Source organism: Capra hircus, chromosome 5, assembly GCF_001704415.2.
Source record: "Capra hircus breed San Clemente chromosome 5, ASM170441v1, whole genome shotgun sequence".
NCBI lineage: Eukaryota > Metazoa > Chordata > Mammalia > Artiodactyla > Bovidae > Capra > Capra hircus.
This window is the reverse complement of record NC_030812.1, coordinates 64,581,017-64,607,945: the sequence shown is the minus strand read 5'-3', so window position 1 is coordinate 64,607,945 and position 26,929 is coordinate 64,581,017. Positions and strand designations below refer to the sequence as shown.

At 36.7% G+C, this 26,929-nt stretch overlaps 1 protein-coding gene and 1 pseudogene across 2 annotated transcripts in view; both read left to right on the top strand.

Moving 5' to 3' along the window:
- NUP37 (nucleoporin 37) overlaps positions 1–26,929 on the top strand; it is a 52,143-nt gene that overhangs the window by 10,077 nt on the left and 15,137 nt on the right. The window contains exons 3-5 of the mRNA XM_018048180.1: positions 1,709–1,833; positions 4,497–4,569; positions 6,842–6,936. Of these exons, the coding sequence (XP_017903669.1) occupies positions 1,709–1,833; positions 4,497–4,569; positions 6,842–6,936 (293 nt within the window). The remainder of the gene's footprint in view (positions 1–1,708; positions 1,834–4,496; positions 4,570–6,841; positions 6,937–26,929) is intronic.
- Positions 7,071–20,527, top strand: LOC102173371 (annotated as a pseudogene). Its single transcript, XR_001918142.1, has 2 exons — positions 7,071–7,097; positions 19,393–20,527. The product of XR_001918142.1 is annotated as a protein farnesyltransferase/geranylgeranyltransferase type-1 subunit alpha pseudogene (transcript).

Sequence of the window (26,929 nt, the reverse complement as noted above, 5' to 3'; positions counted from 1 at the left end):
AGTTTTCATTCCAATCCCAAAGAAAGGCAATGTCAAAGAATGCTCAAACTACCGCACAGTTGCACTCATCTCACATGCTAGTAAAGTAATGCTCAAAATTCTCCAAGCCAGGCTTTTTGTCTTAACTACATTCTGAATAAGTTTTTCAAATCTGTCTTCCAGCTTCTCTGAGCCTTGTTTATTTTTTTCTTATGATAGTATTTTCATCTATACTTTTTCATTTAGTTCTTTAATACCTGTCTGGTCATTTTGGGTAATCTCATGTTGCTTAGTCAGATTTTTTGATTCTCTTGTCTACATCCTCAAAAATACATTTTTTTAATCTGATTTTTTAATGTCTCCAGGTTGATTCTTCTGTTTGTGTTTGTGGTATTTTGTTTTCATATGTAGCAGTGAATGCATGTAAGATCGTATCTGATTGAACTATATCTGTGAGAATTTTGAGACCTGGGTAGAGGAAGTTAATCCAAAACGAATTTGCCTTTAGTCGTCAAGTACTTAGGGCCACTAACAACATATGGACATTTTGAAATAAGTTTTCATTTTCTGGGGCACATAGTTAATGTGAATTCAAGCCCCAAACTTCTGTTAGGGCCAGCCAGTGGTTGAGATTTCTCACAAGTTACTTTTTTCTTTTTCTTGGCCTTGAGCCAGGGTATATATTTTGCATGGCACTTTTGATTTGGGGTTTTTGTTTTCCCTACTTCCACTTTAAAGGTCCTGGATCTATTCAAAGGTCCCTGATCTGCATCCTTCTTTGTGTAGGCACTAAGTTTTGTCTTCTGTCTCCTACCAACAAACATTACTAATTATTGGATATGGGCAGATGTCCTTAAGATAGCTTTCTGCTTCGGTGCTAAGTTGCTTCTCTGGATTTGGATTTTTGCATTATTTTTGTAGTCAGAAAGCTTTTCAGGTTATTGTCCATATTGCCAGGCAAAGATGACTTGACTTTTCAAAATTCATTCTTGTCTTCCTATGAGAATAAACTGAAATCATTTTAGTAGTACTGAATTAAATAGATAAGCTGACTTTATTAAACATCTTACCCAGAATCAAATATCTAAAAGACTGATCACTAATTTGCACATCCACTGCTCATAGTAATGGTATAGGTGAACAACAGTTTGTTCAATCCCACACATGTGTGAAAGTGAAAGTGTTAGTTGCTGAGTTATGTCCAACTATTTCCATGTAAATCACTGATATTCTTTATAATTACTTTGAGGCATCATAAGGTACAAGATATCTTATACATAATCAAAACTGCGTTCAGTATATATTTTTGATACTGTTATTTGATAATCCATGCATGTTACTTCATTTACTAGAACATTCTGATTCTTAGAGCATTGTATTTTCGTTGTGTTTGATGTGAAATATATTTACTATTAGGAAGAAAATGTCTCGAGATAAAGTATAACAAGTATATTGTTTTTAGTTATCTTAGAGAGTTATTTTGTAACAGACAACTTTGAATATTTTTGTTGTCGTTCAGTAAACTGGTTGAAAGAAAGTGAAAGTGAAGTCGCTCAGCCGTGTCTCACTCTTTGCAACCCTATGGATTATAGCCTAATATCTGATCTGCTTTTTGAACTTCCCAGAAGAATATTCATGGCCCCCTGATAAATTCTTCCTTATAATAAAATACTCAGTTTTATATTGTTTGTTCTCATGACTTATTTAAACATTTACTGTGTATGCTTAGGAGGAAGAAGCAGATGTTGAAGGAATTCAGTATAAAACACTACGAACATTCCACCATGGAGTCAGAGTTGATGGCATAGCTTGGAGCCCAGAGACTAGACTTGATTCATTGCCTCCAGTAATCAAGTAAGTTGAAAGTTATTAAATGCAGCATTTATTAATATCCTTTGTGTTAAGTGATCTGAAGCCTCTGATCATGGGGACATTTTTCCTCCATTTCCCCAACTTCAGGTATTAGGTATTTTAATATTTGCTATTATTTCATAATATAGGCTTATTGTTTAAATTTGTGACTTAATATGCAAATATAGCAGAGATGCCTTGAAGCATGTGTTTGAGCCTGACTACAAAGCTGTTTATGTGAGATTCCTATGAATCATAAATTCTTCACTGAATTTACCACTTATTGAAAGTGCAACTTTGTTAAAATAACTAAATTTGGTTGAGTCATTAATCAACCTTACTGCCCCATACATAAAGTGAGGAAAGGAAAGTGAAGTCGCTCAGTCATGCCCAACTCTTTGCGACTCCATGGACTGTAACTTACCAGGCTCCTCCATTCATAGGATTTTCCAGGCAAGAATCCTGGAGTGGGTTGCCATTTCCTTCTCCAGAAGATCTTCCCAACCCCGGGATTGAACCCAGGCTTCCCTGATGGCTCAGAGGTTAAAGCGACTGCCTACAATGAGGGAGACCCAGGTTCGATCCCTGGGTCAGGAAGATCCCCTGAAGAAGGAAATGGTAACCCACTCCAGTATTCTTGCCTGGAGAATCCCATGGATAGAGAAGCCTAGTAGGCTACAATCCACAAGGTCGCAAAGAGTCAGACACGACTGAGTGACTTCACTTTCACTTTCACTCCTACATTATAGGCAGATGCTTTACCATCTGAGCCACCAACTGTAGTTCTAATCTTTGGGCTTCAGTTTTGTTGAAAACATTTGAAAAGAATGACTACTTTTTGAGAAAAAAAATTAACATACTTGCTGAGGCCTTCTTCACAAAGGCAATGATATGTCAGGTTATTTAAGGTCTGTTACAAAGCACTAACCTTATTTCCATAAATGTCAATTCTAAAATGTATGTCTTCTTTTAGTAAACAGTATTTAACAATCATAATTTAGCTCCTACTGAGCTAACCTAATTTTTTTAAATTAAGGGATAATTTATATACAGTGAACTCAACTCTTAAAGGAACAGTTTGATCAGTGTTGACAAATGCATGTACTTTTATAACCTAGATGCTAGTAATACATAGCATTTCTGTGACCCCCAAAAGATTTTTTGTGCTCCTTGTGGTTAATCCCTGTACCCCATCCTCTGTCTAAGCAACTATTGATCAATTTCTGTTACCAGAAATTAGTTTTGCCTAATTAACCTATTTCTTCCAATGACTCTTAATTAAATCATTGAAAAGGCATGGTACCAGAGACTTATCAACATATCTGGATCTCTAGATTAGGAGACTTGTTTTAAATTAAGCTTTATTTAAATTAAATAAACTAAATGTTTTAGGTGAGAAAAAAATATTAGCTTTAATGCAGTCAAAACTTGAGAAATTTAGATCCATATGATACTCATTTACTTAAAGACAATTGGGAATAAGCTCTATTTTTTAATTCAGGCATACAAAGGGTTCCCACCTGGCTCAGTGGTAAAGAATCCACCTTCCAATGCAGGAGACATGGGTTTGATACCTAGGGGGAAGATCTCCTGGAGGAGGAAATGGCAACTGCTCTGGTGGAAATGGCAACCCACTCCAGTATTCTTGCCTAGAGAATCCTGTGGACAGAGGAGCCTGGTGGGCTGCTGTCCATAGGGTCACATAGAGTTGGACATGACTGAAGCGACTTAGCATGCATGCATGCATTGGAGAAGGAAATGGCAACCCACTCCAGTATTCTTGCCTGGAGAATCCCAGGGACGGAGGAGCCTGGTGGGCTGCCATCTATGGGGTTGCATAGAATCGGACACAACTGAAGTGACTTAGCAGCAGCAGCCAGTGTTCTTGCCTGAAAAATCCCATAGACAGAGCTGCCTGGCAGGCTATAATCCATGGGGTCGCAAAGAGTCGGACACGACTGAGAGACTGAGCGCATACGTGTACATACAGATATATAAGTTCTTTCTTCCTCAGCCATAATCTGACATGCTAAGAATCTAAGAATTTTAGGATTAAAGGCAAACTAGTTAAAAAATAGTTATTACTAGTTTGTTTTGTAATATACATTGATGTACATCTAAACAAGAACCTTAAATAATAGGGTCAGTATGATAATACTCCAACTTTTAGTAATAAATACACCAGCATTTATAGGTATAAAAAGATTATTATATTTCATCTAATTTAGTGAATTTAATGTATCTTAAAGTAAGAAAGCTTATAGATAACTGAAGGAGGCAAAGGCTAAGATAGATGTATAACTATATTTTTATACCTTATATTGACCTGGCTAAAAGAAGATACTTTTTTAAACCCATCATTTTAAACCTTTAAGAAAAAGTTAAGTGTTAAATTCGTGTGGTGATTTATAATAAAATTCTATGCTTTTATAATTAAAGAGACAAATCCAATATACTAATATTTGTATGTTTTCCAATAAAAATTTGTGTCCCCTACTTTCACCCATAGTTGTATAACAGATTTTACAACGGAGCAATAGCATTCCCCTTTTGCCCAAACAAAAGCATGATTATGAGTTATGAAGATGGCTTTGGTGGGTAAAGGTGGGAAGAACTTTCACTTACCTAGACTAAAAATGGCCTTATTTTTGTTTTCTTGCTTCCAGATTTTGTACTTCTGCTGCTGATATGAAAATTAGATTATTTACTTCAGATCTTCAAGATAAAAATGAATACAAGGTATGTTGACAAGTTTAATTTGTAAATCTATTTCAAAACATTTATTATTTTTGCTTTTTTATTGAATTTATCCCAATTTAAAATGACTTTATGGTTGTCTTTGAAATATGTAGTTTAGAGTCTCATTTACTCTATTTTAGGCTATAGTAAGGAACTAGGATCATAGTAAGGACTGCGAATTATAAATCTAATATCACTTATTAAATTAAAATAGTAGGTAAGCACAGAAATGAGAGGGAATTAGAAACTTGGTATAATAGACAAGAACACACATACAGGTGAACTTGAAGGGAACAAGCTCAGTACAACGCAGTGCAAGGCAGGACTGCAAAGTGATTAAAGGCACAGACACAGGAGCCAGAGCATCTGGTTTGAAGCCCAGCTGTGCCACCTTAGTTACAGTATGAGTTTGGTCAAATTCCCAATCTCTTGTTCTCTTTCCTTACCTGTAATATGGGATGATCATAGCATCTGCTTCATGGGATTATGAGCATTGGCTGAGCTAATTCATGTAAAACACTCAGAACAGTGCTTTTTACATAGTAAGCCCTGTATGTGAGTTTTTTATTGGTATGATAAATAACCCTGTAAGATAAGTCAGACAGAGAAAGACAAATACTATATGATTGCACTTATGTGAGGAGCTCGTCTTAAAGCTGAACTCATAGAAACAGAAAATAGAATGGTGGTTGTCAATGGCTTGGAGGGTGTAGGAAATGGGGAGACGATGATGGAAGGGTACCGACCTCCAGTTTTAAGAGGAGTAAGTTCAGCCGGTGGGGGGGGCCTCCTGTACGTCATGATGATTATAGTTAACAATACTGTATTATATCTTGCTAGTTGCTAAAAGACTAGATTTTAAGTATTCTCACCACAAAACAAAAATGATAGTTTTGTGAGGTGATAGAAGTATTAACTAACCCTATCATGGTAGTCATTTAACTAACCCTGTTATGGTAATCATTTCACAATGTATATGTGTATCATTGTGTACTAATCATCATGTTACACACCTTAAACTTACATAGTGTTACATTTCTCAATAAAGTAAGGAGAAATTCATTAAATACCTCTCAGTTTGGATTGAAATTGAATCATGTTTTTTTATAAGAATAGTATTGCCTTCCTGATTTTCTAGTAAATAAAACCTATGAATAATATTATAAAACAAAGGTAAACTATAAACCTAATCATTTAGAAAACAGTAAAAGTTATGCTCTAAGTTATATACAATGGGCTATATGCAATTTTACCATAATAAATGCACTGTATATATTAGTTTATTTAAAGCCATATCAGTGAACATCTGAGTGTACAGTGACACATAGAATTTTGACCCATCAAGAGTCAATAGTTATTAACTATTATTGCCAGTTAAAAAAGACATTAAATAGTTAATGTGATGTGGCTTATAAAAACTGTGACATAAGCTCTGAAGAAGGACCTGGACTTGTTAAACTTACACCAGAATGTTTGAATGAAAGCCTTTTTTTTCCTCCCTCATTTCCAAATAGTAAGTAGTACCAAATAGAATTACTGTGTTAATCTTAGAACTGAGATCAAATTCAAGTGTCTAGAAGGTAAGTAGGAAGCAAAAACAATATCCATTAAATTATTTAAATATCTGCTATCTGACAGGCCTGTTCAGGATTTCAGTTTTAAAGATTTAGACTAATTGGACCTTAACCTGCATGCATAGTCCTCTAACTTACAACTTCCCGTTTGCTCCTTCTGTGGCCAAAAGAGGGTTTCTGGGTTCTTGTTACAATGGGCTTATAATTCTAGCTGTCTAAAGTGCTGGCAGTCACATTGAACAAATAAATAAAAACAGTAGAAGGTGAAGTCCCTGCTATATGTTTATTAGGTAGCAGCCAGTGTACAGAGCAGCAGGTATGAGATAGAAAATCAAAAGGGGACTTTTATTTCAGGGTTCCTAGAAAGTTCTCCTGGCTTTAACTTTTGTATAAGCTTTATGTAATAAGTGAGAAATGAGGTGATTTGAGGACAGGTACAGTTAAAAAAATAAAAACAAAGTGTGTTTTTACAAGAAATGCATACTAGAAAAGAAAGATCAAGCTAGTAACAGTGTGTTGAATGATCAGCTTCTTTCCAAAATAAACCTTCCAAAAAAGTGGGTGTATAAGTCATGCTTTAAAAATTGCAGATTACTTAGGAAATATTTATAGAAAAGAGAAGCATGCAGTGAAGTAAAAATATTAGGTCGGAATATTGTAGATTATTGTGTTCTTACTAACTTTTCCCCTGATGTCAGGTTTTAGAGGGCCATTCAGATTTCATTAATGGTTTGGTATTTGATCCCAGAGAAGGCCAAGAAATTGCAAGTGTGAGTGATGATCATACATGCAGGTATGTTGCTTACGTTACAACAAAAGTTTTGAATTTTCATCTTATGTTAATGAGAATTACATTAGAAAATGTAAATTTCTACATATATTCCACAAAATGTTATAAAAGAAGCATACTTTATTTAAAGTGTAAGTATGGCACCAACAGGAGTTTCAAAACCAGTAAGTTGAATTCTCATCTCAGTTAATGAAAAATTCCCTAACTAGCTCTTGGGTGCCTCTCTCCATCTTATTTTAGGTTTGCGTGTTTATGAAATCTAAGTATATATCAGGTCAAACATTGAACAGAATCAGTAGGATAATAAAAGGCATTTGCCATTCTGTGAAGTTATTTCACAGATTCTATCTGGGAAGTTAATGTTTAATGATGAACTGAGAATCTCATTTGCTAAAGCAAGACTTGGGGAATTTACTGTTTCGACAAAGTCAAAAGTCTCTTTCTAAAGCTTTTCTGTAGATACTCAATATAGTACATTTCAATATTATATTCTTCCACCTTACCACCCCCACCCCTCAACCCCGCCTAGATTGAACAGATGAGGTAGCTATAACATTTTACTAGTACCTAAAGCTGGAGAATATCACAAGTAAAGAACAAGATGAAGACCAAGTGTAGGAGGTAGAGATAAGCTAAGGAATCAGAAGTAAAGCAGTCATTAGAGGAATGCCAGTTGCCTCGTTTGCTTTAACAGTGCTGTGAGCAAACTGAACCACACACACACACACACACACACACACACACACACACACACACACACAAAGAAAACAAAAACCACTGCTCTGCTATTTTGCATAGTTTTAATGTTTGATAAAGCTATGACAAAATTGCTAGTATTTATAAATAGTTGTACAAATATAAAACTACTAAGTATGTGACCTTTCACATTGGAAGTAAAGCCACTAACTTCTTTTTCAATTTTAATCTTCTCAGTCGCTCTTTTTAAAGTTATAGTCATAAGCCATTATTTTTTATGTACTGCCTGTTAAGATTTTCATGTTAGAGACATAAAAGATTTACATGACATTAAGATAGTAGAGTCCCAAGTGTTAAAAAACCGAGTATAGAGACTGAAGAGTTAGTGGGACCATTTTTTAATGTAAAACTTAAATCACTAGAAAGAAATAATGACACTTTAGTTCTCTAACACATGGAGTTTCCTAATCACAGCTTTTGGAATAATGAAATCTTTGAGGGGGAAAATGAGTGTCTTTGCAGGCCAAGGCATATCCTGTGAATAGTGAATACCCCCCAGAGACCTTGGATGACATTCAGAGGTCTGTGATTTTTTATTTCTTATAGGCGACTTTGGGATTTTTGTAGAATTGTAAAATTGTCCTAAAATTTGGGGGAGTAGCAGAGGGTTGCCGCTTTTTTATTTTGTCAAGTGATAAGAATTTTTTAAAAGTCTACTGCCTTCTATTATTATCATTTTATTTTAAGAAAAATCATTATTACTCTAAATGGGAGAAAGGACTTTACTTCAAAATGAGTCCTGTAATTTAAATCAATTTAATTTAAAATTTATTATGTTGCTCCTAATTGTCTTACTTTGCTAGCCTGTGGTTGATGGTGTTACTGTTCAGTAAATACTCTCCCGTCCATACTCCTGTGGACAGAGACTTTGCTTGCTCTGTTGACCTTAGCCATGAGACTTGTTGAAGCCAGTGTAATGTTAGCAGATGTGACTCAAGCGGACACTTTAAACGTTTTACCTAGTTTGTCTTGACCTGCTGTCCTGTGTCTTCTACTGTAAGATAAACATGTCCTGGATAGCTACTGGCCCCAAAGTGAGAAATACATTAAGCAGAGATGGACCCATCTGGCATTATGAAATAGAGCGTCCCCAGACCCGTAAGCAAGAAATACATGCCTATTTTTGTAGGTCTGAGATACTTGAGGTTGATAATATCTTTACAGCAGTGGCTAGGGAGCTGACTTTAGTATTTATCAGCTTAATTTGCCAACCAGAGGGACTATTCTGATTGGCTTTCAAAGTCAAACCTCTTGGACTAAAAGCTAAACAATACAGATAAGATCTTTAAAAGAAACAGAAGATGTAGCTAAATCAAGAAATTTAAGAAAGAGTAGTAACAAACACTCTCAAAGTAAAAGAGAAATTAGGAATTCTGAGGGGACAAACTGCAATCAGAAAATGTTTCAGTACAACTGTCTTCATTAACTCAAAGTATACAATTACCGAGTTACAAATAAAGACACCAGCCAAATGACAACTCTGCAATTTGGGTAGAAGATATAGCCAAATATATCCCAGGAATCATTCCTATCATTGTACTAAAGTGATGTCTACTGGAGTCTGGATCTGTGTATGTTGGTGATATAGGTACCTTAGTGAAATCTTGTGCAGTCATATTCAAAACCTGTGTCTTCTTGGATTTAGAATTGTATGCTGGTGAGACTATGCTTTTAAAGAACATGCTAAATAGAATAACTAGGTCAATAAAGAAGTAGAGGATTTTAACATTTTAAACCAGCTGTACCTAACAGACCTATATAAAACATCTATACACTCCCAACATCAGCCAAATGTACATTCTTCTCAAATGCACCTGGAACACATTAAAATAAACCATCTATTAGTCCTCAAAGTTAGTTTTTTAATCACACAAAGTATCTTCTTTAATCACAGTGTAATGAACTAAAAGCCTTTAACAGAAGGAAAAGCTACAGGTACATGGAAAGTAAACAACACACTCTCGTTAAACAGCCAATAAGTAAAAAAGGAAATCACAAAGGAAATTAGATTTCACTTTGAGATGAGTGAAGATGAAAACATAGCATCCAGAATTTATAGGATGAAGTAAAAGCAGTGCTCAGAGGGAAATTTATAGCTGTGAACACTAACATTAAAAAGAAGAACTCAAATAACCTAAATTGATACCTTACAAAGCTTAAAAAGAAGAAACCCAAAACTAACAGAAGTAAGGAAATAAGAAAGATTAGAACAAAGATTAACAAAATAGGGAATGGAAAATAATAGAATCAGTGACATCAAAAGAGGTTCTTTGAAAAGATATAACAAAATTAGCAAACCTTTAGCTAGACAAAGGGAGAATACTGCAAGTGGTAAAAATCAGAAAAAGTGGAAACATTACTACTAACCTTACAGAAATAAAAAGGATTATAAGAGTATACTATGAATAGTTATATGCCAACAAATCAGATAACCTAGGTGTCATGGACAAATTCTTAGAAACACAAAACTGCCAAAACTCAAGAAAAAAAATAGAAAATCTGAATAGACCTATAAAAAATAAAGAAACTGAATCAATAATCAAAAATTTCTCAACTAAGAAAGCTCAGGACAAGATTCTTCACTGGTAAATTCTGCCAAACATTTAAGGAAGAATTAACACCTGTCTCTCAAATGGTTACAGAAAGTAGAATAGGAGGAAACACTTTCTGACTCATTCTGTGAGGCCATCATTATCCTGATAACCAAAACCAGACAAAGACTTCACAAAAAAGAAAACTGCACACCAGTATTTCTTACAAATATAGATGCAAAATCCTCAATAATATCCAGCTAAAACTGGGAAACTCTTAGAAGAAGAAAACAGGGACAAAGCTTTAGGGTCTTGGATTTAGTAATGGTTTCTTAATTATTACACAAAAAAACACATCTATTAAAAATAAATAAATTGGGCTTCATCAGAATTTATAACTTTTGAATACCAGAGGACCCTGTTAAGGGAGTGAAAAGATATTCCACTGAATGGGAAAATGTATGTGCAAATTATATATCTGATAAGAGTGTCATCCAGGATATACAAGAAACTCTTCTAATTCAATTATAAAGAGATAAGCAACCCAATTTAGAAAAAAAAATATGCAAAATACATGAATAGATGATTCTCCTGAGAAGATATATAAATTGCTGACAAGCACATGAAAAGATGCTAAATGTTATTAGGGAAATGAAAATCAAAATAAACTGCCACTGAGCACTAAGATAACTGTAAACACAAAGGAAAAAGCAAGTGTTGGCAAGAATGTGAAGAAACTGAAACCCTCATACTTTGCTGGTAGGAATGTAAAATGGTGTAGCCATCATGGAATAGAGTTTGGCAGTTCCTCAAAATGTTAAACATGTAACCCAGCATTTCCAATCCTTGGTATAGACCCAAGAGAATTAAAAATATGTGTTCATTCAAATGAAAACTTACAAAGGAATGTTCGTAGCAGCACTATTCACAATAGCTAAAAGATGGAGGCAACCCAGATGTCCGTCAGTAAATGAATGGACAAATAAATGTATATCCATACATGGGCTTCCCTGGTGGCACAGATGGTAAAGAATCCACCTGTAACGCAAGAGACTTGGGTTCGATCCCCTGGGTTGGGAAGATCCCATGGAGGAGAGTATGGCAACCCACTCCGATATTCTTGTCTGGAGAATCCCCATGGACAGAGGAGCCTGACAGGCTACAGTCCATGGGGTCACAAAGAGTTGGACACGACTGAGTGACTAAGCACAGATATCCACACAATGATAAATACTATTCACCTGTAAACAAAAATGAATATAGATACATGGTACATCATAGATGAAACTTGAAAACACTATGTTAAGTGAAAGTAGCCAGAGATAAAATACTCTGTGTTTCCATTAGGTAAATTCTCCAGAAGCAGCATATGGATAGACAAAACAGATTAGTGGTTGCCGGGAGTTGGAGGACCAGACATAGGAGTGACTGCTTAATGGGTACAGTGTTTCCTTTTGGGATTATAAAAATGTTCTAGAACTAGATAGTGGTGGTGGTTGCACAACATTGTGAATGTGCAAAGTGCTCCTGAACTATACACTTTAAAACGATTTAAATGGTGAATAAAAATTTTTATTTACTAAGCTTTATTATGTAATTCTACAGTATGAAACAGTGCTACAAGATAGATTCTTCTTGTTTTGTACTATAAAGAGCAGAAAGAATGTTTCTCTCTGCAACTCAAAAAAAATTCTTTTACATACACTGTTGATCTATGCATATCTTCAGATGTTTGACTTTGACGTTTTCAAGGAGACACAATATTATAATCAGGTAAGAGATTTGTGTCCTTAGGGACACCATTTCAAAACACACTATCCCTTCAAGAAGTTCATAAAATTTAACCTATTTTATTGAAAATTCCCCAATTCTGATTCAGAATGAAGATAGTCTCACTTGTACTAATGTCTCAGTCTATCCATTAAAAGTTTTGACTTGTTTGTCTCTTAATACAGAGAATGAATGTATAGAGAATAAATTTGTAGACTAGTTCATCCAGACAGCAAATGTCAGGTATCTACTATGTGCCAGGCACTGTGCTAGGTTCTTGGTAATGACCGATATATTTTTAAACCTGTAAATAATCATTTCAGAACCATTTTAAGCTTCTCTAAGACTCACACAGGTGTTTTATTTCCTGTAAATGAATTATAATAAAAATAATATTGCTAAATATTTTATGGAGTACTTTACTGCATACTAACCACACTGAGTGCCTTACCTATGTAAGTTTAATTTTTTAAATACTATTTTTTAAATTACCTATGTAATTTTAATTTTTATAACACATCTGAGATAGGTTCTCTTTTTACCCTCCTTTTATAAGATGGGGATACAGGGCATAGAAAGGCTAATAATTTGTGGAAAAGGACATAACTATTAAGGAGAGGAACTCAAATATCAGGCAGTCTGACTCTAGTACCTGCACTCTTAATTCATTCACCCTTCTCAGTGGCAATTTTCAAATTCATCCTGTGAGAAGATAGTATTTGTATATAATATTTTAGATATTTCTTACTAATGTGCATTCTGTAATATGACTTTTTATTTAAGATTTCTCTAGTTTTAATATTCTGTAATATCTGCAAGTTCTTAAGAAAATTGAGTTCTCATTTAACAGTTCTTTATCTGTCCCAATACTACCTTTTTTGTAAACATTTTCTAAAGCGTGCTATACAATTTTCGGGGGGCGGTCCTAAGATGGCAGAGGAATAGGACGGGGAGACCACTTTCTCCCACACAAATTCATCAAAAGAACATTTGAATGCTGAGTAAATTCCACAAACAACTTCTGAATGGCAGCAGAAAAGCAGCCCATTGTCTTCGAAAGGAGGTAGGAAAAATTATAAAAGATAGAGAGACAAAAAAGGTACGGACAGAGATCCATCCCGGGAAGGGAGTCTTAAAAAAGAGAGGTTTCCAAACACCAGGAAACACTCTCACTGGCGAGTCTGTGGCGAGCCTTGGAACCTCAGAGGGCAACATAACTGGGGAGAAAAAATAAATAAATAATTAAAAAACCCACAGATTAAGTGCCCAACAGTAACTCCCAGCAGAGAAGCAGTGCAGATGCCTGCATCCTCCACTAGCAAGCGGGGGCTGGGCAGAGAGGTGCGGGCTGCATTGCTTAGAGGAAGGACCTGGCCTGAATGGCCCAAGGGCAATCTGAAGGAACTAACTTGAGATACCAAACCAGACTTCTGGATAGCTACCCTGTGAAAAGCCCTAACCTAAAACACTGCCAGGCCCGCTCACCAAACAAAGGACTGATTAGAGTTAGCTGGCTGCAGACAGACCCATCCCCCACTGGAGACAGGCAGGCGAGGGCAGCCAGAGCCGGAAGGGGTTAGTCGTGCCTCAGAGAGGCATCATCTACCAAACTGCAAGCAGGCTTCGTTGCTAACCAAGATTTCTTGGGATTCTGGACAGTCGACATCTGCCTGAGAAGGTGCGCCGGCTATACACCCAGAAAACCGAGCGGCAGGGATGGGGGAGGCGATAAGTGACTGCACTCACCAAACACCTGGTAACCTGAGCTGCTTGGACCTGGGAAGGGGACAAAACGCAGGCCCACCAAGTCTGCGCCTTTGTGGAGTACCCGAGTGCCTGAACCTAAGCGACTTAAGCCTGGGAAATGCATACAACCCAGGACCAGCCTCAGACAGTTCCCGGCAGAGAAACCTAGAACCTAAGCAGTGTAGACAGGAAAACACACATGCTGTGAGCAGAGGCAAACCCAGTGTAGCCGAGACACTGGGAGCACTCCCCACAGATGCCAGTGTTATTTGTTTGCAGTGTTCCTCCCTCCCCACAGCATGACTGAACAAGTGAGCCTAAAAAAGTGTCCACCACCACCCCCTTTAGACACTGAAGAGACCAGCAAACAGAAGAAACTAAAACAGAAGGAACCGCCTTGGAAGTGACAGTTGGAGAAGTCTTGAGGCTACTGTAAGAATAATACTGAAAACCAGAGGCAGAAGCTTAAGTCCAAATCCTGAGAACATCAGAGAACTCCTGACTCCAGGGAACATTAATCCACAAGAGCTCATCAAAAAGCCTCCATACCTACATTGAAACCAAGCTCCACCGAAGGGCCAACAAGCTCCAGAGCAAGACATACCACACAAATACTCCAGCAACGCAGGAACATAGCCCTGAGCTTCAATTTACAGGCTCTCCAAAGTCACTCAAAATCCGCTGACATTTCATAACTCAGTACTGGAAACTTCATTGCACTCCAGAGAGAAGAAATCCAGCTCCACCCACCAGAACACCAACACAAGCTTCTCTAACCAGGAAACCTTGACAAGCCACCTGTCCAACCCCACCCACAGTGAGGAAACTCCACAATAAAGAGAATTCCACAAACTGCCAGAATACGGAAAGGCCACCCCAAACACAGCAATATAAACAAGATGAAGAAGCAGAGAAATACCCAGCAGGTAAAGGAACAGGATAAATGCCCACCAAACCAAACAAAAGAGAAAAGAGATAGGGAAACTACCTGATAAAGAATTCCAAATAATGATAGTGAAAATGATCCAAAATCTTGAAAATAAAATGGAGTTACAGATAAATAGCCTGGAGACAAGGATTCAGAAGATGCAAGAAAGATTTAACAAGGACCTAGAAGAAATAAAAAAGTCAATCAATAATGAATAATGCAATAAATGAGATCAAAAACACTCTGGAGGGAACCAACAGTAGAATAATGGAGGCAGAAAATAGGATAAGTGAGGTAGAAGATAGAATGGTAGAAATAAATGAAACAGAGAGGAAAAAAGAAAAACGAATTAAATGAGGACAATCTCAGAGACCTCTGGGACAATATGTCAAATACCCCAACATTCAAATCATAGGAGTCCCAGAAGAAGAAGACAAAAAGAAAGACCCTGAGAAAATACTTGAGGAGATAATAGTTGAAAACTTCCCTACAGTAGGGAAGGAAATAGCCACCCAAGTCCAAGAAACCCAGAGAGTCTCAAACAGGATAAACCCAAGGCGATTCACCCCAAGACACATATTAATCAAATTAACAAAGATCAAACACAAAGAACAAATATTAAAAGCAGCAAGGGAAAAACAACAAATAACACACAAGGGGATTCCCATAAGGATAACAGCTGATCTTTCAACAGAAAATCTTCAGGCCAGGAGGGAATGGCAGAACATACTTAAAGTGATGAAAATAACCTACAGCCCAGATTACTGTACCCAGCAAGGATCTCACTCAAATATGAAGGAGAAATCAAAAGCTTTACAGACAAGCAAAAGCTGAAAGAATTCAGCACCACCAAAACAGCTCTCCAACAAATGCTAAAGGATCTTCTCTAGACAGGAAACACAGAAAGGGTGTATAAAGTCGAACCCAAAACAACAAAGTAAATGGCAATGGGATCGTACTCATCAATAATTATCTCAAATGTAAATAGATTGAATGCCCCAACCAAAAGACAAAGACTGGCTGAATGGATACAAAAACAAGACCCCTGTATATATTGTCTACAAGAGACCCACCTCAAAACAAGGGACACATACTGACTGAAAGTGAAGGGCTGGAAAAAGATATTCCATGCAAATAGAGACCAAAAGAAAGCAGCAGTAGCAATACTCATATCAGATAAAATAGACTTTAAAACAAAGCCTGTGAAAAGAGACAAAGGAGGACACTACATAATGATCAAAGGATCAATTCAAGAAGATATAACAACTATAAATACATATGCACCCAACATAGGAGCACCACAATATTTAAGACAAATGCTAACAAGTGTGAAAGGGGAAATTAACAATAACACAATAATAGTGAGAGACGTTAATACCGCACTCACACCTATGGATAGATCAGCTAAACAGAAAATTAAAGAAACACAAACCTTAAATGATACAATAGACCAGTTAGACCTAATTGATATCTATAGGACATTTCACCCCAAAACAATGAATTTCACCTTTTTCTCCAGCACACACAGAACCTTCTCCAGAATAGATCACATCCTGGGCTATAAATACAGCCTTGGTAAATTCAAAAAAATTGAAATCATTCCAAGCATCTTTTCTGACCACAGTGCAATAAGATTAGATGTCAATTACAGGAGAAAAACAATTAAAAATTCCAACATATGGAGGCTGAACAACACACTGCTGGATAACCAACAAATCACAGAAGAAATCAAAATCTGCATAGAAACGAATGAAAATGAAAACACAACAACCCACAACCTGTGGGACACTGTAAAAGCAGTACTAAGAGCAAGATTCATAGCAATGCAGGCTTATCTCAAGAAACAAGAAAAAAATAAATAACCTAACTCTACACCTAAAGCAACCAGAAAAGGAAGAAATGAAGGACCCCAGGGTTAGTAGAAGGAAAGAAATCTTAAAAATTAGGGCAGCAGCTGCTGCTGCTGCTGAGTAGCTTCAGTCGTGTCCAACTCTGTGCAACCCCATAGGCGGCAGCCCACCAGACTCCCCCCATCCCTGGGATTCTCCAGGCAAGAGTACTGGAGTGGGGTGCCATCGCCTCCTCCGAAAATTAGGGCAGAAATAAATGCAAAAGAAACAAAGGAGACCATAGCAAAAATCAACAAAGCCAAAAGCTGGTTCTTTGAGAAGATAAGTAAAATTGGCAAACCATTAGCCAGACTCATCAAAAAACAAAGGGAGAAAAGCTGAATCAATAAAATTAGAAATGAAAATGGAGAGATCACAACAGACAACACAGAAATACAAATTATCATAAGAAACTACTATCAGCAATTATATGCCAATAAAGTGGACAACTTGGAAGAAATAGACAAATTCTTAGAAAAGTATAACTTTCCAAAACTGAACCAGGAAGAAATAGAAAATCTTCGACCCATCACAAGCGCAGAAATTGAAATTGTAGTCAGAAATCGTCCAGCAAACAAAAGCCCAGGTCCAGACGGCTTCACAGCTGAATTCTACCAGAAATTTAGAGAAGAGCTAACACCTATCCTACTCTAACTTCCAGAAAATTGCAGAGGAAGGTAAACTTCCAAACTCACTCCATGAGGCCACCATCACCCTCATACCAAAATCTGACAAACATGCCACACAAAAAAAAAGAAAACTACAGGCCAATATCACTGAACATAGATGCAAAAATCCTTAACAAAATTCTAGCAATCAGAATCCAACAACACATTAAAAAGATATTACATCATGACCAAGTAGGCTTTATCCCAGGGATGCAAGGATTCTTCAGTATCCGTAAATCAATCAATGTAATACACCGCATTAACAAATTGAAAGATAATAACCATATGATTCTCTCAATAGATGCAGAGAAAGCCCTTGACAAAATTCAACATCCATTTATGGTAAAAAAAAAAAAAAAACCCTCCAGAAAGCAGGAATAGAAGGAACATACCTCAACATAATAAAAGCTATATATGAGAAACCCACAGCAAACATTATCCTCAATGGTGAAAAGCTGAAAGCATTTCCCCTAAAGTCAGGAACAAGACAGGGGTGCCCACTCTCACCACTACTATTCAACATACTTATGGAAGTTTGGCCACAGCAATCAGAGCAGAAAAAGAAATAAAAGGAATCCAGATTTGAAAAGAAGTAAAACTCTCACTGTTTGCAGATGACATGATCCTCTACATAGAAGACCCTAAAGACTCCACCAGAAAATTACTAGAGCTAATCAATGAATATAGTAAAGTTGCAGGATATAAAATCAACACCCAGAAATCCCTTGCATTCCTGTACACTAATAATGAGAAAATAGAGAAATTAAGGACAATTCCATTCACCATTGCAACAAAAAGAATAAAATACTTGGGAATATATCTACTTAAAGAAACAAAGTACCTATATATAGAAAACTATAAAACACTGGTGAAAGAAATCAAAGAGGATACTAATAATTGGAGAAATATACCATGTTCATGGATCAGAAGAATCAATATAATAAAAATGAGTATACTACCCAAAGCAATCTATAGATTCAATGCAATCCCTATCAAGCTATCAACGGTATTTTTCACAGAGCTGGAACAAATAATTTCACAATTTGTATGGAAATACAAAAAACCTCAAATAGCCAAAGCAATCTTGAGAAAGAAGAATGGAACTGGAGGAATCAGCCTGCCTGACTTCCGGCTCTCCTACAAAGCCACAGTCATCAAGACAGTATGGTACTGGCACAAAGACAGAAATATAGATCCGTGGAACAAAATAGAAAGCCCAGAGACAAATCCACGCACCTATGGACACCTTATCTTTGACATAGGAGGCAAGAATATACAATGGAGAAAAGTCAATCTCCTTAACAAGTGGTGCTGGGAAAACTGGTCAACCACTTGTAAAAGAATGAAATGAGAACACTTTCTAACACCATACACAAAAATAAACTCAAAATGGATTAAAGCTCTAAACATAAGACCAGAAACTATAAAACTCCTAGAGGAGAACATAGGCAAAACACTCTCTGACATAAATCACAGCAGGATCCTCTATGACCCACCTCCCAGAATATTGGAAATAAAAGCAAAAATAAACAAATAGGACATAATTAAAATTAAACGCTTCTGCACACCAAAGGAAACTATAAGCAAGGTGAAAAGACAGCCTTCAGAATGGGAGAAAATAATAGCCAATGAAGCAACTGACAAAAAATTAATCTCAGAAATATACAAGCAATTCCTGCAGCTCAATTCCAGAAAAGTAAACAGCCCAATCAAAAAATGGACCAAAGAACTAAACAGACATTTCTCCAAAGAAGACATACAGATGGCTAACCAACACATGAAAAGATGCTCAACCTCACTTATTATCAGAAATGCAAATCAAAACCACAATGAGGTACCATTTCACCCCAGTCAGAATGGCTGCTATCCAAAAGTCTACAAGAAATAAATGCTGGAGAGGCTGTGGAGAAAAGGGAACCCTCTTACACTGTTGGTGGGAATGCAAACTAGTATAGCCACTATGGAGAACGATGTGGAGATTCCTTAAAAAACTGGGAATAGAACTGCCATACTACCCAGTAATCCCACTGCTGGGCATACACACGGAGGAAACTAGAATTGAAAGAGACACGTGTACCCCAATGTTCATTGCAGCACTGTTTATAATAGCCAGGACATGGAAGCAACCTAGATGTCCATCAGCAGATGAATGGATAAGAAAGCTGTGGTAGCCCTGGTGGCGGGGCCTCCTCCACCTCCTCAGCTCGGGGCAGAGCAGTGATGGCGGCTGCCAGCTGGGTTGGGAGGTTGAGCAGGGCAAGGAGCCCAGTCAGTTGGAGCTGCTGCAGCCTCCTCAGCCCCATCCTCCTCCGCCGCCTCCCCAGCCGCTGCAGGAAGAGGTGGTGGCAGCAGCGTCCCCTATGGACAACTGGTTCCTGAGTCTGGACTTGCCCACTTATGTCCTGTACAGGTTCAGAGCAGAATGGGCTGAAATAGATCCAGTGCTGCAGAATGATGGCCCCAATCCAGTGGTCACGATCACTTATAGTGAGAAATTTCAGGACATCTATGATTATTTCCGGGCTGTCCTGCAGCGTGACAAGAGAAGTGAGCAGGCTTTTAAATTAACCAGAGATGCTATTGAGTTAAATGCAGCCAATTACACAGTGTGGCATTTCCGGAGAGTACTCCTAAAGTCACTTCAGAAGGTTCTACATGAGGAAATGAACTACATCTTTGCAATAATAGAGGAGCAGCCCAAAAACAATCAAGTTTGGCATCATAGGCGAGTGCTGGTGGAATGGCTGAGAGACCCGTCACAGAAGCTTGAGTTTATTGCAGATATTCTTACTCAGGATGCAAAGAATTATCATGCCTGGCAACACCGACAATGGGTTATTCAGGAATTTAAACTTTGGGATAATGAACTGCAATTGTAGACCAACTTCTTAAAGAGGATGTGAGAAATAACTCTGTCTGGAACCAAAGATATTTTGTAATTTCTAACACTACAGGCTATAATGATCGTGCTATATTGGAGCGAGAAGTCCAGTACACTCTGGAAATGATCAAACTAGTCCCACATAATGAAAGTGCATGGAATTATTTGAAAGGGATTTTGCAGGATCATGGTCTTTCCAAATATCCCAATCTGTTAAATCAATTACTTGATTTACAACCAAGTCACAGCTCTCCCTACCTAATTGCCTTTCTCGTGGATATCTATGAAGACATGCTAGAAAACCAGTGTGACAACAAGGAGGACATTCTTAATAAAGCATTTGAGGTTAAAAAAAAAAAAAAGCTGTGGTACATATACACAATGGAGTATTACTCAACCATTTAAAAGAATACATTTGAATCACTTCTAATAAGGTAGATGAAACTGGAGCCTATTATACAGAGTGAAGTAAGCCAGAAAGAGAAACCCCAATACAGTATACTAACACATATGTATGGAATTTAGAAAGGTAGTAATGATAACCCTGTATGCAAGACAGCAAAAGAGACACAGATATATAGAACAGTCTTTTGGACTCTGTGGGAGAGGGTGAGAGTGGGATGATTTGGGAGGATGGCATTGAAACATGTTATACATTCTATACATTCTATATTATTCTAACATAATATACATTCTGTATTATCATATGTGAAATGAATCGCCAGTCCAGGTTCGATGCATGACACAGGATGCTCAGGGCTGGTGCACTGGGATGACCCAGAGGGATGGTATAGGGAGGGAGGTGGGAGGGGGGTTCAGGATGGAGAACGCATGTACACCAGTGGCGGATTCATGTCAATGTATGGCAAAACCAATACAATATTGTAAAGAAAAGAAAAAAGAATGAGAAAAAAGTGTACAATTTTGAATGAACCTCATAGAAAATATAACCTATCAAAATATATAATGATAAAAATATTTTGATTGTACCACATTTCTATAAAATATTAATATTTTAATATTATATAATAAAATGTTTTAATTATATTACACATATCCATAAAAAAGCAAGTAGTTATGGAATAGCAGTACAGTGTATATATGTTCAGACATGACCACATAAGAAGATATAGTAAAATGTAGTCTTTTCACTCTTTACAAGGAATAAATTTGCCTATTGGAAAAATAAGATAACAGGAAAATGTAAGGCAGAGGCAAAGCTGCCAAGCTGCACAATTCCAGGGCTATGGCTTACAGAGTACAATGTAAATAGTGCCATCTGGAGTTCTGCAGTGTCATAACCTTGAGCAGAACTTGGTATTAGACTAAAAACTGAAGTCAGTAGTAATTTAAAAAAAAATTAATACTATGGGAAGTGAAAGTGTATGGAAATAAAGGCTAATCAAAATAGAAATAACCTGACAAGACAGATTATAGGATGTCAAGTTGAAAAAATAGGGAAGGATAATAATCTTGCAAATTAGCCAATTTTTATATGGATGGTGTCAGAGTAATTCACTGTTACAACATGGGATGGAACACTAACAAAGATTGAAAAAACATATTTCCTCTCTTGAAATGGCCCCACCTATTAGGCTCCACCTAATACTAAGCCCCATCTAGTATTTCTCGATTTTACTGTGACATTCAAAAGGCATGTAGAATGGCTAGCATCCCTGGTTCCCTTTCACTAAATGCTTGTAGCACCCCACTCATTAGGACAATCAGAAATGTTGTAACTAGGTGTTGGAACCATACCCTGTTGAGAAATTTTGATTCAGTTAATAGTAAGTGACCATACTAAGTGTTCGATATAAATTAATTCATTTACTCCTCAAAAATACTGTTTGGTAGATTCTCCAATTGAAGTTTTTATCTTTTTATATTATTGAAAAAGCAAATGTTCATATTATTTCTATGCCCTGATCAAAGTCAAGCATTATGTAGGGTTTAATAAAATTGATAGAATTATACTTAGTGTAATATCTACAGACATGTTTTCATCTTCTGCTTGGGAAGAATTTATCACTTTTGAAAGATACTTTTGCTAAAACACTCAGTGCCAATTCTTGAAACGAAGATGTCATATTCATTCATGTGTCATTAGGCCAACTTTCAGATGAGGCGCAAGAAAGGAGAAATGGAGTTTGGCAGAGGACAAGGAAAATGACCCTGGAGTAGACTGCCCTTTTCACTAAGGGATTTTGCAGGGTCAGCCATGCTTGGCTACCTTAGAGTCATCCCAGCCCTAGAAGAGTACCCTCTTAAATATTTAGTGAGTGAGTGAAGGAATGAGTACAATCCTGTATCTGTCACCATGTCTTTATAAAAAAAAAAATGCCATTACCAAACAAACATCTGACAAGAGATGTGTTTAAGAAAAGAATTCCCAAGTAAATCATAGGATTGCTAGTCATTCGGCCTCATGTTAGAACACTGTTCTTTTATGGTCCCTCTTCATGTCCTCCATATATAGATCTATCATATACATACATTTATGTACAGGAAAATATAAGTACTAGTACTTGAAATTATGACCTAGCATCATCTGAAGAAAGTTAAAATTATTTTTGAGAGGTAAGTAAATGCATATTTAGAAAGATTTATTATCCCCTTCCTTCTCAAAGAAGGTAAAAATGGTGTTTAAGTGTTTAATGGGTTAAGCTTATTATTTTAAAAACTCACTAATACAGAACATCTCATCCCTAGTCAGTGCCAAATAACAGATGTTCTTGTATATTAAAAACAGTACCGTTCTGTAAGAACAAGTCAGATCAACAAGTATTTATTAAACATGTTTAGTATAGCCAACATTTAGTACTTTGGGGGATACAAAAGAAATAGAAGATGCAGTACTCACTGTAACTACAGAAGATGTCAGAACTAAATCCATTACCTCCTCCTCCCCAGTAATCTTTTAAAATATTAGATAAAATTTATGGTGAAGGAAAATTGGCTTCCAAAAACCAAGGAATTCTTAGTTCAAGACTAAAATAATAGAGGCGTGCAATGTCCCATTCACTTTGTCTATAAAACATGGAATATTAGTAGTTGTCATGTTCTCGCAGTCATCAATTTAACTAGAATGGGAGGAAGGGTGGGACATAAAAAATAATGATTTTTTAAGAAATATAACCAAATTGCTAGATAAGGGAATACTGAATTACCTTAGTTATCCACTAAGCCAATAATGCTGTGTTTTGAAAATTATTATGAGAGAAATAGAATGTTTATCAAATGTCTTCCATATATCCCATGTTAGCTAAATTCTTCCCATAATACTTATGCTCATGTATATTTGCATCTTTAAGATCCACAGTTAAGACAGTGTTCCTCCCCGAACCCCACCCCAGCTAAGATCACAAAATAAGTGATTTACTTAAAATTAGTCCTTATGGGAAACAGAGAAGAATGGAGACTGAGAGCCTTCTGAAGACAGGCCAAGAGAGCATTGCTTGGAAGATCAATCTGCATTTAGGAGCAGTTAAATGATGCCTGATAATTACAGATACAAAGTGAAATCAGGAGAATGTATACTATTCATTATAATGTATGGTTAAATAATTATAGAAATAAAGTGTTCTGCTTGTCTTCTAAAATTTCCTCTAGTTTTTTATAACATTTTGAATCAAGATTAATTATTTCATAGTTCTAATAGGAGCTTTAAGAATGAGATAAAAGAGACAGCTTGTATTGAATTTACCTCTAGTAAGTGAAACGTAAGGATTTAATGTCTTTATAAGAACCATCCAAAAATTATAGTAAAATCTTTTGATCACCTTTGCAGATCTCTGTCAAGGCCATGAAATAGTGTGTTAATAAAAGAGTGTAATAGAGTGAAAAGTTATAAAATGATGAAAGAATTTTCTGAAATTTCATACGATCGTGTACTGGTAATACCACTGTGGTGTTCAGCCCTTTGATCTCTCATGTGCTCTTGGAAATGAAATATAAAAGTACTTCATAAAGTATTTCATAAAGCGTATCACCCTATCAGTGACTGCAGTAACTTAAAGCTTGTTTTTTTAGCCATTGTAGCCATTGTGTGGTTGTAAGTAGTGAATTGTACAAATAATCACCATATTCTTGAAACATATCCATTCAGGTTTATTTTGAAAGTCCATTAATGTAACTGATAAGGAGTACCTTCCCTCTTCTGTAGCATATAGTCAAATAACTTACAAAGTATATCAAAATTTTTCTTGAAAGTAATGAAAGGGGCGTATTTCCTGGGTAGTTTCCTGGTGTTTGTGTTAAGGTTTATGTTAGTTAAAGGAAAAGTCCTTTTATTCTGAATTCCTTGAAGATGAAATAACTAAATATCTGTTTGAAAACTACCATATGCTATTTCTTTGCAGTTGAGAGTTTAATTTCGAGGTTTATTTTTAAATCTGACAAAATATCTCACAATTCCTATGCTTCAGAAATGTTTGTCTTTGTAAGTTAAATAAGATGTCACTTCTCCTCTGGGGTGGCCCTCAGGTATGATAAATTGGTAGTTTCTGCTGCATTTGTTTATATTTTTAAGAAAAAATGAAGGAATGACATGTAAACGTGTAAGATTTTTTTACCCCTCCGAAGCTTCATGATGTGTAATAGTAGATTGTTGTTTGTGTGGTAAAGTTGGTTTATTAGTATTATATTTGAATCAGGTCACTTCCTCTCCCTTTCAAAGTACAGCCTTTGATTATTGACTCTATTTTTGACTTATAAATTTTTGTGTTCATAAATTTTAATATTATTTGTAGACAAGTCAATATAAAGATATCACAGCTTAGATGTACAAATAATAGAGCATGAATGTTCCTATCATGGATTACACCTTTTTCTTAAGCACTCATTCATGTGATTTTCAGAAACCACTTTGTTTAGTCTTTTTAGTTAAAACATCTTAGTTTATTCTGTTTTAATAGTCTTTTGTGGGTAGTAACCCAGAAGGTAATTTACTTCTCAGGATATCTCCTTGCCTTCTTCCTTCCCCAAACACTTCCTGGGTACAGGGGGAATCTAATAAAACTTCTGGGCACGAGGAGGGATAGCTGTATATCTGGCCTTCACACTGTCCTCTGGTTGATTAATAATTTTTAATTATTGACAGATAAAATAGCATAAGTAATTATCTTTCATTTTCACCCTTATAATTCTTCTTGTCAGTAAAATTTCTGGTAGTCCATTTCATCTATTATTAATACTATTTGCCTAGTAGTATCAAGTACTGATTTTTTTTAAAAAGCAGAATTAGTCTAATATTTTTTCTGAGTATATTTGAAACACTAACATATCCTGAAAGTATCCTTTGCAAAATTTTTATTTTACACTGTCTTACCATTTTGTGGGCTTCCCTGGTAGCTCAGCTGGTAAAGAATCCACCTGCAATTCAGGAGACCCCAGTTCAACTCCTGGGTTGGGAACCCCTGGAGAAGGGAATGGCTACCCACTCCACTATTCTGGCCTGGAAAATTCTGTGGACTGTGTACTCCATGGGGTTGCAAAGAGTCGAACACAACTGAGCGACTTTCACTTTATTCACCATTTTGTCACCTCCACTGTTAAAGCGTTTCCCTACCTATCAAAGTTCTCTATAGTCTAAGCCACAAGCTGACAGTTCATTCATTCATCTCTTTAACCTCCCATATCCCTGTCAAGGTTTGTCTACCTAATCCCTAGATTTGTGCTTTCAATTATGTGATTCCCCACCTCTGAACTACTTTTGCACTTAAACCCAGATAATTTAGCACTGAATAGTTTTATAATTTGTTTCACTCTTCCTCCTCTTTGTGTGTTCACTTACTGTGGAAAGATACCACATTTTCTCCTTTTTTGAATCATCCATAGCATGGTGAGTGACTTAGTGATTGATTAGTAGGAGATGAAGGGGGAGAATCTTCATTTTGCTGTCACAAACTCAGTGAAAATTGTTTCTTGTCTAGGAGTGTTGAAGGTCTCTTTCCTGTACAAGTAACGTTTGTAAACTGCCTTCTCATCTTTATAACTACATCTAAGTATTACTTTTATTCTTTTATATTTAATTAATCAACACAGTGATTCATGTGTTCCAGTCCTGTCTTTTAAAAGGATTATGGTTTATATTTTTCACTTGACCAGTTAGAAAGGGCCAAATGAATACAGATGTGTCATTTAATGTCATCTATCCCTTCTTTTGTCTATGTTGTAAACATTTGGTAGCAGAAATTTCCTTCTGTGATGAACTCCTTACTAGACAATGAGCTGCCAATTAAAAATGGAAAATAAAATTATCCAGGAAATTTCCTTTTGAATTTTCAGGGCAAACACATCTCTCTAAGTAAAAGACCTCTTGAGAATATCTTGGCCATCCCCTATAAGCCAGCACCCAATTTATGAGACCTTTTTCTTAATTAAATGGGACACTTACCATTTAAGTACCATATGGTTGCTGCTGCTACTAAGTCACCTCAGTCATCTCTGATTGTGTGACCACAGAGTCGGCAGCCCACCAGGTTCCCCCGTCCCTGGGATTCTCGAGGCAAGAACACTGGAGTGGGTTGCCATTTCCTTCTCCACCCATATGGTTCGGTTCAGTTCAGTCTCTCAGTCATGTCCGACTCTTTGCGACCCCATGAATCGCAGCACGCCAGGCCTCTCTGTCCATCACCAACTCCCGGAGTTCACTCAGACTCACGTCCATCGAGTCAGTGATGCCATCCAGCCATCTCATCCTCTGTCGTTCCCTTCTCCTCCTGCCCACAATCCCTCCCGGCTATCAGAGTCTTTCCCAGTGAGTTAACTTTCACATGACGTGGCCAAAGTACTGGAGCTTCAGCTTCAGCATCATTCCCTCCAAAGAA